Source organism: Orbicella faveolata, unplaced genomic scaffold (assembly GCF_042242905.1).
Source record: "Orbicella faveolata isolate gen_17 unplaced genomic scaffold, um_ofav_v1 contig_46, whole genome shotgun sequence".
In the NCBI taxonomy this organism is placed as follows: domain Eukaryota; kingdom Metazoa; phylum Cnidaria; class Anthozoa; order Scleractinia; family Merulinidae; genus Orbicella; species Orbicella faveolata.
Window position 1 is genome coordinate 6,462,215 of NW_028301576.1, and position 12,777 is coordinate 6,474,991.

The window sequence follows — 12,777 nt, forward strand, 5'->3', positions numbered from 1 at the left end:
TGTTCACCGAAGTTTGACTTGGTCGAACTGAAAGGTACTTAATTTTGGTTGACTCACAGGGAGCACACAATCTTGTTGAATAGAAAGAGAGTAAATAACGGAATGAAAAGAACGAATAGTTTACCTTTGTCTCCTGTTGTCATTTCTTACGCGACCTTACGGAGAAAACCGCTACACGTACTTACAAGTCCTGCGTAACACTATAGCGATAAAGTCGTACCTAGACCTTTTCGCGCTCTGCAAATTTTTTTTTTTTTTTTTTTGGTTTACATCAGAAGCATATCACCTAGAAGCGTTTAACTCTGGTTCAATGTTGCCGATTATTCCGAACCAATCAAATTTAACTTCCTAATATGGAGCAAGGGCTCTCGCGTGGATATGTCATAAACGCGCGGATTACACGCGGACAGCAATGAAGGACACATTCAGTCGTTGCGAGTTGAGAGAAGGTTGTTGTTTCTGGGCCGATTTCTGCACTCATCATGAGAATCATACGAACCTTTTCTAGGAGCTGCCATACATAGGCCAGTTATTTGCCAGGTCTCAATTGCAGGTAAGCATTTTTTGCATCAAAACTAGTCAATGGAAATCATGCTATGCTGAAAACGTTTGTTTAGCACACGGGCTTTCGTTTGCTGGATAACAATGATCAGTATTGTGGATTATTTTTTGCGTGATAGTTGAACTTTAAGAAAATCGGACTTGAAATTGTGGCTTTTCCCTTGATTTGTCAAATGTTCGCACCATGATTGTGTGATTTATACCCTTGTTTTATCACGATAAGTGAATAATTTTGTGGCTCGGCTTGTTCCCTTTACATCTTAACGAATGCTTTCTTATAAATAAAACTGTTGGAGCGATCTGTGCTCATAGTTCTTTAAAAAACGTTTAAAACAGATCTAAAAGTAAAACTGTCGCTAAATTTTCGACGGCCTTCTGCGGTCTTCTTCAGAGAATGATGATTTCGCGCGATTCACAGAATTTTTAATAAGCTGGGACGTTATTACTCGTTGCCCCCTAGGGAGGCAACCAGTGGCGCATAAACCCTTGGGAAGGGTGCTCTTTCATTTACGGAGTTTTTGTCTAAGAAAGAGTGCAAAGATTCCAGAAACAGTCTTTTGTTCTTGCCGCTCACACCTGTTTGAAGAATGTTGGCGTAACTAGGATGTATATCGTGGGCGGATTCAGCATGTTGTTTGATTGCGGAATTGACATTTCCATTGGTTCTGAGCTTGTGTTCGGCCCCTCGAGATTTCCAATTTCTTCTGCTTTCCCCGACATACGTGAAAGAACATTGCCTACAGGTCACTTTGTACACAATGCCTTTTAATTGCTCTTTTGTCGACCGATCCTTGGGCTTTTTGAAAACATTTCCCAATGTTTGTATTGGTTTGAAAGCTGTCCTGATGTTTTCGCGGCTCAAAATGCGTCGAACACGTTCGACGCCAAGTCAGGCCAAATCCTGGATCTACTCTCCTTTCTCTTGCACAATAGCTATTTTGTATTCGAGGGAACCCAATACCATCAGGTGTCGAGGTGTGCCATGGGATCTCCGGTGAGTGCGGTGATCGTCGAGCTTGTAATGCAAGAAGTTGAGGAGAAAGGGTTAGAAACTTCGCCCGTTAGACCAAAGTGGTGGCGTCGCCATGTCGACGATTCGAACGCTTGCATTAAGAGGGACGGTGTTGAAGTTTTTCACAGCCACTTAAACTCGATAAACGCCAATATTCAGTTTACAGTAGAGATGCCTACGACAACTATGGGCAAGAACAGCATAGCCTTCTTGGAGACTAACAACACCGTTAATGAGGATGGTAAGATCGAGGTGGGTGTATACCGCAAGGCCACACATACGAGCAAGTATTTAGACTTCCATTCACACAGCCCAGCGCAAAGCAAGAGAGCTGTCGTTAAGACTCTAATGGACCGAGCTAAATGCATTCCTTCAACAGCTGCACAAAGACAAAACGAGAAACGACGTTTTATTAGCGATCTAAAAGCTAATGGTTATCCCGAGAGCTTCATCAAGTCAGTTGGTCCACAAAAGAGCAATTAAAAGGCATTGTGTACAAAGTGACCTGTCGGACATGTTCTTTCACGTATGTCGGGGAAAGCAGAAGAAATTGGAAATCTCGGGGGGCCGAACACAAACCCGGAACCAATGGAAATCTCAATTCCGCAATTAAACAACATGCGGAATCCGCCCACGATATACATCCTAGTTACGCCAACATTCTTCAAACAGGTGTGAGCGGCAAGAACAAGACTGTTTCTGGAATCCTTGCACTCTTTCTTAGACAAAAACTCCGTAAATGAAAGAACACCCTTCCCAAGGGTTTATGCGTCACTGGTTGCCTCCCTAGGGGGCAATGAGTAATAACGTCCCATGCAGCTTATTAAAAATTCTGTGAATCGCGCGAAATCATCATTCTCTGAAGAAGACCGCAGAAGGCGGTCGAAAATTTAGAGACAATTTTACTTTTTTAGATCCGTTTTAAACGTTTTTTAAAGAATGTTTTCTTGTTTTCTTGTTGTAGTACGTATGCCATCCGTTTGTTTGGTCGATGTTCAAGGGTTTTGGATCCTGCTTTGGATACTAACTGCTCTACTAAACTGAGACATCATCTCATTTACCCTGCATTTACATATTCATTACCATGTTACTGCCTGTCTTCAATTGTTATCTCAATCAAAAATTTACTACTCTTGGATGTTATTGTTCAATCATTTTTGATTTCCCACTTCTGTACACTTGTTTTCCTTTGAATGTTGGCGGTAGTGGGAGACTACACATAAGCTTAAATCAATAAATAATAAGTGTTTTATGTGAATTTACACATGACTGTCAACCCACCTGGTGTTGAGTTTAAAAAAGATACTTTGTAATTAAGTTATTATTTTCAAGTAGATGCAAGTCAGTGTTTTTTTTTTTCATCTCCCATCTGCAATTTAAGTTACAACCACTGTAAATAGTATGAGGTCTATTATTTGTCCAAAACATTCTTTTGATGTCATTCAACCAGGCCTTTCCATTGAGCCCAATTTTCCTTTACATGGCCTCACATGAGGGCCCCTCGCGTGTACTGAGAACCCAGGTATGGACACACCGAGTAAATAAAAGTTACATACAACAACTAAACACTAGGTGAAGAGAAATCTCTAACTCTCATCAGTTTTAACATTGATATTGTCAATGACAATGACTGAGGCAAACTCATTAGTAGGCCTTTTACTTTAAACACATTCAAGCAAGTTGAGCAAGACCAAAATCATCTTTATCACACTTGTCTACAAAATAAATACACGCAGCACATTAATCTTGGATTTGTAATGTTATTTTTTGCCACTTACATTGGTTGCCCTTAACTTAGTGATTGTTGAAGCAAACCATACCCTACTTCCACAATATTATTATCAATTTGCCATTATTTATTGATTTATTGATTTATTCCAGTCACTGCAATTTATGTTTGTTATTTTGAAAGAAACATCGCTCATTAGGGACTGTTCATTTTTTATGGGGTGGGGAGGGGGACAGCTGGTGGGATTTGATAAAAAGCACCTCTTCATCAGAAATTTTTTTCATACCCCCCGTGTACCCCTAAATGTCTGTGATGACCCCCCATGAAAATTAAAAAGTAAAATCATTGCAGTCTGAAAAACATAGATGATTTTAAGCCAGTATAAGCAGTTTTGACACTGCACCAGTTAAGTCATAAAAATATACAAGGATCAGAGCCCCTAAATCATAGCTGAATTGCCTTGACTGTTTCACGAAAAGGAGTTGTATGGTCATTAGTGAAGGTTTGAGCGTATTTACAGGGTTCAAAGAAGGGGATCTGAGGGCATACTCCCACATAAAAAATTGAATGTTCAGGACTTCAGGAATTTTATTTCAGGCATTCTAACAGGCCTTTTGCACTTATAGATGCTGTCGTCACAACACCCACATTCAATTAGAAATAAACAAAGCCTGAAAAAAGCTGACATTGCCTCTTTTTAAGTTACTCAAGGAGGTTCAGCTATATTTAGCAACCAAATTCTTACAAGGAGTTTAATTCCTACTGTAGGGTACCTTTCATAGCAGGGGGGGGGGGGGGAGGGTTTGGGAGGATTTTAAAGCTTCAGACAGGGTTCATATCCTTTCCAGAAAAAAATTTCCAGGACTTTTCCAGGACTCAGATTGATTTTTCCAGGACTCTAAAATTCACATTATCCCTTTCACTCCCGAGATCTCAATGTTAATTCTTCTTACTGTCTGCCATACATTTCATATTTTTTACTTGAGTTTAACAGATTTCCAGAACTTTCCAGGACCAGTAGCCTTTTTCCAGGACTTTCCAGCCCTGGAAAAATTATGCCACAATAAAATTCCAGGACTTTCCAGGTTTTCCAGGACCTGTACAAACCCTGTTCAGAACCCGAGGAATGCTATTTAGGTATTCTGGCATAAATGTTGCACTAGATAGATGCTATCATGAAATACCTGTACGACGGAACAAAATTAAATACAGTCGAACCTCCCGTAAGCAACCGCCCAAAATGTCAAGCCTAAGTGGTTGCTTACGGGAGGTGGTTGCTTATGAGGGCTTAGACCATATTGGGTCAGAATTTTGCCTCATTAGCATATGGTAACTGCAGAGACTTACCCCATATTTAAATGTTTTATTCATGTCAAAAGTCAATTTTGAGAAAGAATCTGGTACTTTCCAATGACAAATTTCAGTCTCTTGTACTACACAGGAATGCAATAATGATACAACATCAGATTATGAAATTTAGGCTCTATTATTTGTGAAGTGGTCGCGGCCACTTAAGAGGTGGTTGCTTACAAGAGGTTCCAAATATAGTGCTTTGAATTTGAAACTTTTTGTAATCTGGAGAACTGTTTGACGAGGAGAGTAGGTCACGCTAGGAGGTTCAACTAGACCTGTATTCAAGTTAAAAGAGACAAAAGCTGACATTTCCTCTGTTTTATCAAAAGGAAGTTATTTGTGTAAGTTGAGCTATATTTAGCAACCAATGTCATAATCTTTCTGGTTACCACTTCTCTGCGTTCCCCTTTTTGATGTTTTTGTTCTCTACTCCCACTGTTTGAGCAAAAGAAGGATGTAATTTCCAGCCCCACAGGAAGGTGCATAAATTGTAAAAATACTTACAAATGAATTAAAATCTCAGTCATTTCCAAGACTTGTGTTATTTTTGGAGTCACAACACAAAGTTCAAGTTGCTATTCAGATTGGCAATTATTCTCAGCACCTTGAATTGCTACGTTTTGCATTTAATTTACACAAGTCACACAATGTAAATTGCGCACACACACCGAAAAAGCTTTTCATTCAGTTTGATTGGCTTATATCTTTCCTTAACACAATCGTGATCGTCTCTTTGCCACCCTAGTAGACACTTAACGGAATAGCCATAACCTTTAAGGTGAAAAAAAAAAATTGTGACATTTTGCCAAAAGCAGGATCTGCTGTTACCCTGGATACAATAATTTGCCAACTTGAAGCATAAAGGAACAACTCTGAACAAGTAAGTACATCAAGTAAACCGTACGACTATAAAGCCAGAAAATGACGTAAATGTGATAAATGAAAGGTTTTAAACTGACCTTGACGACATGATGGCTTGTTACCAAACAAGTTGTAGCCAACTTGGTTTACCACCTAGCTCTGAAAAAACCTTCGAGAATAACTCGGCGAGAAAGGGAATTAAATCTTATTTTAACACGAACAAGTTCTCTTCCTTCAAACACGTTTATTTTTACTACTTATAACCAGGCATCCTTTTTTTTCTTGTCCTCCGTAACATCGATCGCTGCGATCTGCTTCGCAATCCAACAGGTGGCTGGACGTTCGACTACATATGGAGATCTAGAACTTTACGAAGCCGTTTCCGAAGACTAAGAGCCACAGCAGACCCAAACTTTAACAAAGAAAACCTTATCCTCTGGCGTATATGGATGATACTTAACCTCCGACATTTTGCTTTGCCATTGCTCTGAAATTCCATGACATACTTCAAACTGTAGCGCTTATTACATTCCAGATAACACAAAACGATCGACTGTACAATATCACCATCTTTGCAACTGTCCTGAAAAATCTTCCTAACTTCCTCACTTTTTCATACCTCCCTTACATATTCATACCACCTAACCTAAGTACCGCGTATTTGTAGCGAAAGAACTTCGCCTGTTCACTAAATAAATCAAAAACCCTCTCAAATTCTAAATACCCCAGACACGTTAATAAAGGTTTTTGTTGTTGTTTATTTATACTACGGACAGACTGCTACAATGTTTTACCGATCCGAACTCGCTGGCACAAGAGTCCAGTTAAACCTTGAATGTTTCTGCCAACTCACCACAAACTCTTTCAAGTACAACCTCCTCTCTTAATGCTTTTCCCTTGACGCTAATCTTCTTTATCATCATGCTCGAGAACTTCTTCCCAGTATTGATAATAAACCGCTGACCATACCCAATATTACTGTTAATACCTAGTTCACCCATTGTTTCCATTCATTCCCCTTATTCACCTTCATTTAGCCTCATCCACGATCATTCATATACCCTCATTCACGTTCCGTCACTTGCATTCACCCTTATTCACGTTCATTCACCCGCATACACCTTCATACACCCTCATTCACGTTCAGTCACTTGCATTCCCCCCTATTCACATTTATTTACCTTCATGCACCTTCATACACCCTCATTCACGTTCAGTCACCCTCATTCACTTTCATTTACCCTCATTCCCCTTCATTCACCATCATTCACTCTCATTCACCCTCATGCACCTTCATATACCCTCATTTATCTTCATTCACCCTCATTCGCCTTCATACACGTTCATACACCTTCATTCACCCTCATTCACTTTGATTTACCCTTATTTACCTTCATTCACCCTCATTCATCTTCATTCACCCTCATTTGCCTTCATACACCCTCATTCATTTTTATTCACCCTCATTCGCCTTCATAAACCTTCATTCACCATCATTCACACTCATTCACCCTCATTCACCATCATTTACCATCATTCATTCTCATTCACCCTCATACACCCTCATTCACCCTCATACACCATCATTTACCCTCATTCACCTTCATTCACCTCATTCACCTTCATTCACCCTCATTCACCTTCATACACCCGCATTCACCTTCATTAACCTTCATACACCATCATTCATCCTCATTCATCTTCATACAACATCATTTACCCCCATTCACCCTCATTGACCCTCATTGAGCCTCATTCACTCTCGTTCACCTTCATACACCTTAATTCACCTTCATACACCTCCATTCACCTATGTACACCTCTATTCACCTTCATACACTTTCATACACCATCATTCACCTTCATACACCATCATTCACCCTCATTCACCTTCATACACGTTCATACACCTTCATTCACCCTCATTCACTTTGATTTACCCTTATTTACCTTCATTCACCCTCATTCATCTTCATTCACCCTCATTTGCCTTCATACACCCTCATTCATTTTTATTCACCCTCATTCGCCTTCATAAACCTTCATTCACCATCATTCACACTCATTCACCCTCATTCACCATCATTTACCATCATTCATTCTCATTCACCCTCATACACCCTCATTCACCCTCATACACCATCATTTACCCTCATTCACCTTCATTCACCTCATTCACCTTCATTCACCCTCATTCACCTTCATACACCCGCATTCACCTTCATTAACCTTCATACACCATCATTCATCCTCATTCATCTTCATACAACATCATTTACCCCCATTCACCCTCATTGACCCTCATTGAGCCTCATTCACTCTCGTTCACCTTCATACACCTTAATTCACCTTCATACACCTCCATTCACCTATGTACACCTCTATTCACCTTCATACACTTTCATACACCATCATTCACCTTCATACACCATCATTCACCCTCATTCACCTTCATACACGTTCATACACCTTCATTCACCCTCATTCACTTTGATTTACCCTTATTTACCTTCATTCACCCTCATTCATCTTCATTCACCCTCATTTGCCTTCATACACCCTCATTCATTTTTATTCACCCTCATTCGCCTTCATAAACCTTCATTCACCATCATTCACACTCATTCACCCTCATTCACCATCATTTACCATCATTCATTCTCATTCACCCTCATACACCCTCATTCACCCTCATACACCATCATTTACCCTCATTCACCTTCATTCACCTCATTCACCTTCATTCACCCTCATTCACCTTCATACACCCGCATTCACCTTCATTAACCTTCATACACCATCATTCATCCTCATTCATCTTCATACAACATCATTTACCCCCATTCACCCTCATTGACCCTCATTGAGCCTCATTCACTCTCGTTCACCTTCATACACCTTAATTCACCTTCATACACCTCCATTCACCTATGTACACCTCTATTCACCTTCATACACTTTCATACACCATCATTCACCTTCATACACCATCATTCACCCTCATTCACCTTCATACACGTTCATACACCTTCATTCACCCTCATTCACTTTGATTTACCCTTATTTACCTTCATTCACCCTCATTCATCTTCATTCACCCTCATTTGCCTTCATACACCCTCATTCATTTTTATTCACCCTCATTCGCCTTCATAAACCTTCATTCACCATCATTCACACTCATTCACCCTCATTCACCATCATTTACCATCATTCATTCTCATTCACCCTCATACACCCTCATTCACCCTCATACACCATCATTTACCCTCATTCACCTTCATTCACCTCATTCACCTTCATTCACCCTCATTCACCTTCATTCACCTTCATACACCCGCATTCACCTTCATTAACCTTCATACACCTTCATTCATCCTCATTCATCTTCATACAACATCATTTACCCCCATTCACCCTCATTGACCCTCATTGAGCCTCATTCACTCTCGTTCACCTTCATACACCTTAATTCACCTTCATACACCTCCATTCACCTATGTACACCTCTATTCACCTTCATACACTTTCATACACCATCATTCACCTTCATACACCATCATTCACCCTCATTCACCTTCATTCACCCTCTTTCACCATCATTCACCCTCATTCACTCTCATACACCTTCATTCACCATCATTCATCCTCATTCACCTTTATTCACCCTCATTCACCTTCATACACCACTATTCACCTTCATTCACCTTGATACACCTTCATTCACTATCATTCATCCTCATTCACCTTCATTTACCATCATTCACCTCCATTCACCTTCATCCACCTTCATGCACCTTTATACACCATCATTCACCTTCATTTACCTTCATACACCATCATTCACCCTCATTCATCCTCAATCACCTTAATTCACCATCATTCACCTTCATACGCCATCACCATCATTCACCCTCATTCACCTTCATTCACCCTCGTTCACCCTCATTCACCTTCATACACCTTCATTCACCATCATTCACCCTCATTCACCTTCATTTACCATCATTCACAATCATTCACCCTCATGCACCTTCCTACACCACTATTCACCCTCATTCACCTTCATACACCTTCAGTCACCATCATTCAACCTCATTCACCGTCATGCACCTTCATACACCATTGTTCACCCTCATTCACTTTCATTTACCATCATTCACCTTCATACCCCTTTATTCACCATCATTCACCCTCATGCACCTTCATACACCCTCATTCATCTTCATTCACCCCCATTCGCCTTCATACACCTTCATACACCTTCATTCACTATCATTCACTATCATTTACTCTCATGCACCATCATTCACTCTCATTCACCGTCATTCACCTTCATACACCATCATTCACCCTCATTCACCTTCATTCACCCTCATTCACTCTCAAGTACATTAATGCAAAGAATGTTGTAATACATTTGCAAACTTGTGTGACGTTTACACTGTAGCCCAAGAAAATTACATGCAGTGGGAATGTTTTATGAGAACTACATATTGAGCTAAGTCACCCACCCCTGTAAGAAGGCCAGCTGTATTGCGAACAAACGCACTTATGTCCAGGATTGAGTGTACTTACAAAGTTAATAATATACATGAAAAAATTAAACGATTCTGATTGGCTGAGAGCAGTGCAGTTCAAGTGTAACACGAGTGCGAAAAGTGTAACATCAGTGCAAAAAGTGTGACACCAGTGCAAATTACACATCGTGATTTTGGATTATGATTGACTGAAAGACAATAGAATTGTTGTTTACAGCCTATCGAACTTTATCTCTGGCAATCTTTGTTAACCTTTCCTTTGTGTACTTTTGCAGTGAAAAAGCTGGTTCACCGCGTCAAATGGACAGGATAAACCTTCAGATACGGAAGGTACAGGAAACCTGAAAAATAACAGTTTAATAAGAAAGAAAAACACCAAAGACACAATGATAAACCATAAAGGAACAAGGATGGCGAAGGATAGAGAAGATTAACACGGATTGCAAACGACGAATTTGAAAAATTGAGGTTAAACTTTTCAATATGCGCAAACCGTGACTGAGTTCCTTTAAATAAGCTTAAATTTGGCTATTTCCGTAAAAAAAAAAAATACAAAAAATTATGAGAACTAAAGAAAATGTTAAAAAGAAACCGAACAAATGGCTAGATTTAAATTCTACAAAGAAACTGAATTCTAGATATAGAAGCGCTAAATTAAAATACCGTAGTGCAGCACGTTCTTTTCAGCGAACTTCGTCCACAGGAATTTTTACGGTCAAATTAAAAATGTTGGTTGTGTCGATGGTTAGATCTTCGTGCGATTGCGTCAGCTTATTCATTGTCAGAGAAAAGTTTTTCTTCCAAAGATATTTTCCAAAGACGTGAAAAAGAGGTAAGAAAACTGAGTATGCGTCATAATTTGCGTGCGCATAAATTTCATCATTATTAAAGTTGAATTATGACGCAACCGTAATTACTTAGCTGGACCAAAAGTACGTTTTACGACGCTTCACCGCGGTGTTCTTGTCTGTGAGATTTTCGACAGTTAGAAGCCAATTTCGATTTATTAAATGTCTTACTTAGCTCCGAGGCTTAGGGGAATAAAACAAAAGAGACCGCCTCGGGTCTAAGGGATGAATAATTAACTTCTTTTTCTATTATTCCGTTAAGCCTCGCGGAGCCAAGTTAGAATTTTAATATATCAAAATTGGCCTATTAACTACAAACATAGCATATTCGGATCACAATTCCTTTCAGGTGCGTGTTTTTCCCCCAAGTTGCTCATTTTCCACAATTGAAAGCACACAATCTTAACGTGGGATGCATTTCTTTTGTTCAAAGCATATTTCTCGTGGCTGTAATGAATTTTAATGTGGGTATATATAAAGAAGTGTAGAATGACACACCCATTTTAGCGTCGGTCGCCGTTGCATTGAAGGCAAGGGCGAAGACGTCTTAGTCGCTTTGCTCCCTTCAGGCAAGTCCATATTTTCTTTATTTATCGCCGTTGAATTGAAGGCAAGGGCGAAGACATCTTAGTCGATGTGCTTCCTTCAGGTAAGTCCACATTTTCTCTAGCTAGTAACGTGTCCTAGCTGTTTCCCTCGTCTTTCAATTTGATCAGTTAATGGTATAATAAAACTTTCTTCAATGCTGTGAAAGCTTCGAGGTGCATGTGTTTTCCTTGACACCGAAGACTGTATTTAAGCGAAGTTGAAAATCGAATAGCAAACATTTCTCTTGTGAGTAACGGAATGATTATTTTTAATAAAATGTTTGTTTACAGCTTGATAATCTGCTTGGTTTGCCGTTTGACTTTGTCATTCGCAATTTGTTTCGTCACCTCGAAGCGCTACCATATACACTCTTTTTAACTGTTATAAAAACAGAAAATTCCAATCGCCTTTGCCTTTGCTCTGATACGCAAAGAACAGTTATGTAGTTATATCAAAACCTATAAATAATCTTCAGTTCGTTCCCACTGCAGTGCACCACTTTGTTGGTAGTCGTTTAAAAGTGTTATTCCACATTTTGAGGGAGTTCTGTTGAGTGCAAGGCCGATAGACGTCCGTTAACTGATACTAATACTCAATCAAGTCAGTTTTGCTTGAGTTAACACGCGAAAAACTTAACCATGAGTTTCCTGTTTTTTCACAAGAATTGACCAGAGGCAGCAAAGTTGTATCTAAAGGAATTGAATTGGAGTGACAGGCCTCATTCACCAATTCAAATGAAGTGTAGCACGACCAGCTATGGACTCCTGGCAAGTTTCATGTTGACGACAACTCCGTTGAAGTTCAGATAAGTGAATCACAGTTGTCGCTAGCTTTCATGTAATATAATGAATTTGGACGTATTTTTGCTTAAAATTAACCCACAGACAAAAGTGACACGTATTATTTATTTCGTACTATTAAATGAAAACATTTTTCATTTATGTTGCAAATACAGGAAATCGAGTACTGAGTCTAAGATCTTACGATTTGGTGGCAGTAAAGTTTTACTGTTTTTTTGTTTCTTTTACATAATCCATTCGTAGAATGCTTCAGTTTATCGTCCTGCGATCGTGTTTTTCTGTTTAAAAAAAGACTTTTGAAATCCATAGCAAGAATCTAAGAACTTCTAACTTATTGACTACACTGCCAAAGCTAACTGACGAGCCTATAGGCGTAGTTCAATGAGGAAAACGAACAAAAAATAGCAAAATTCTCAGCGCAAGAAAGGATTTGCAAGCTCCTTAGGCTAGTTATATTGTTATTTGTTCGCCAACATGACAGCAA

At 39.5% G+C, this 12,777-nt stretch overlaps 1 protein-coding gene and 1 long non-coding RNA gene across 2 annotated transcripts; both read left to right on the forward strand.

The window, feature by feature from the left end:
* Positions 1–1,543: 1,543 nt before the first annotated feature.
* Positions 1,544–2,056, forward strand: LOC149098149 (uncharacterized). Its single transcript, XM_089276647.1, has one exon. It carries the CDS (start codon positions 1,544–1,546, stop codon positions 2,054–2,056), a length of 513 nt encoding a protein of 170 aa, XP_089132773.1.
* Positions 2,057–11,303: 9,247 nt separating this feature from the next.
* Positions 11,304–12,260, forward strand: LOC149098150 (uncharacterized). The gene is made up of 2 exons (XR_016203571.1): positions 11,304–11,554; positions 12,156–12,260. It is a non-coding gene; the product is annotated as an uncharacterized LOC149098150 (long non-coding RNA).
* Positions 12,261–12,777: the final 517 nt, after the last annotated feature.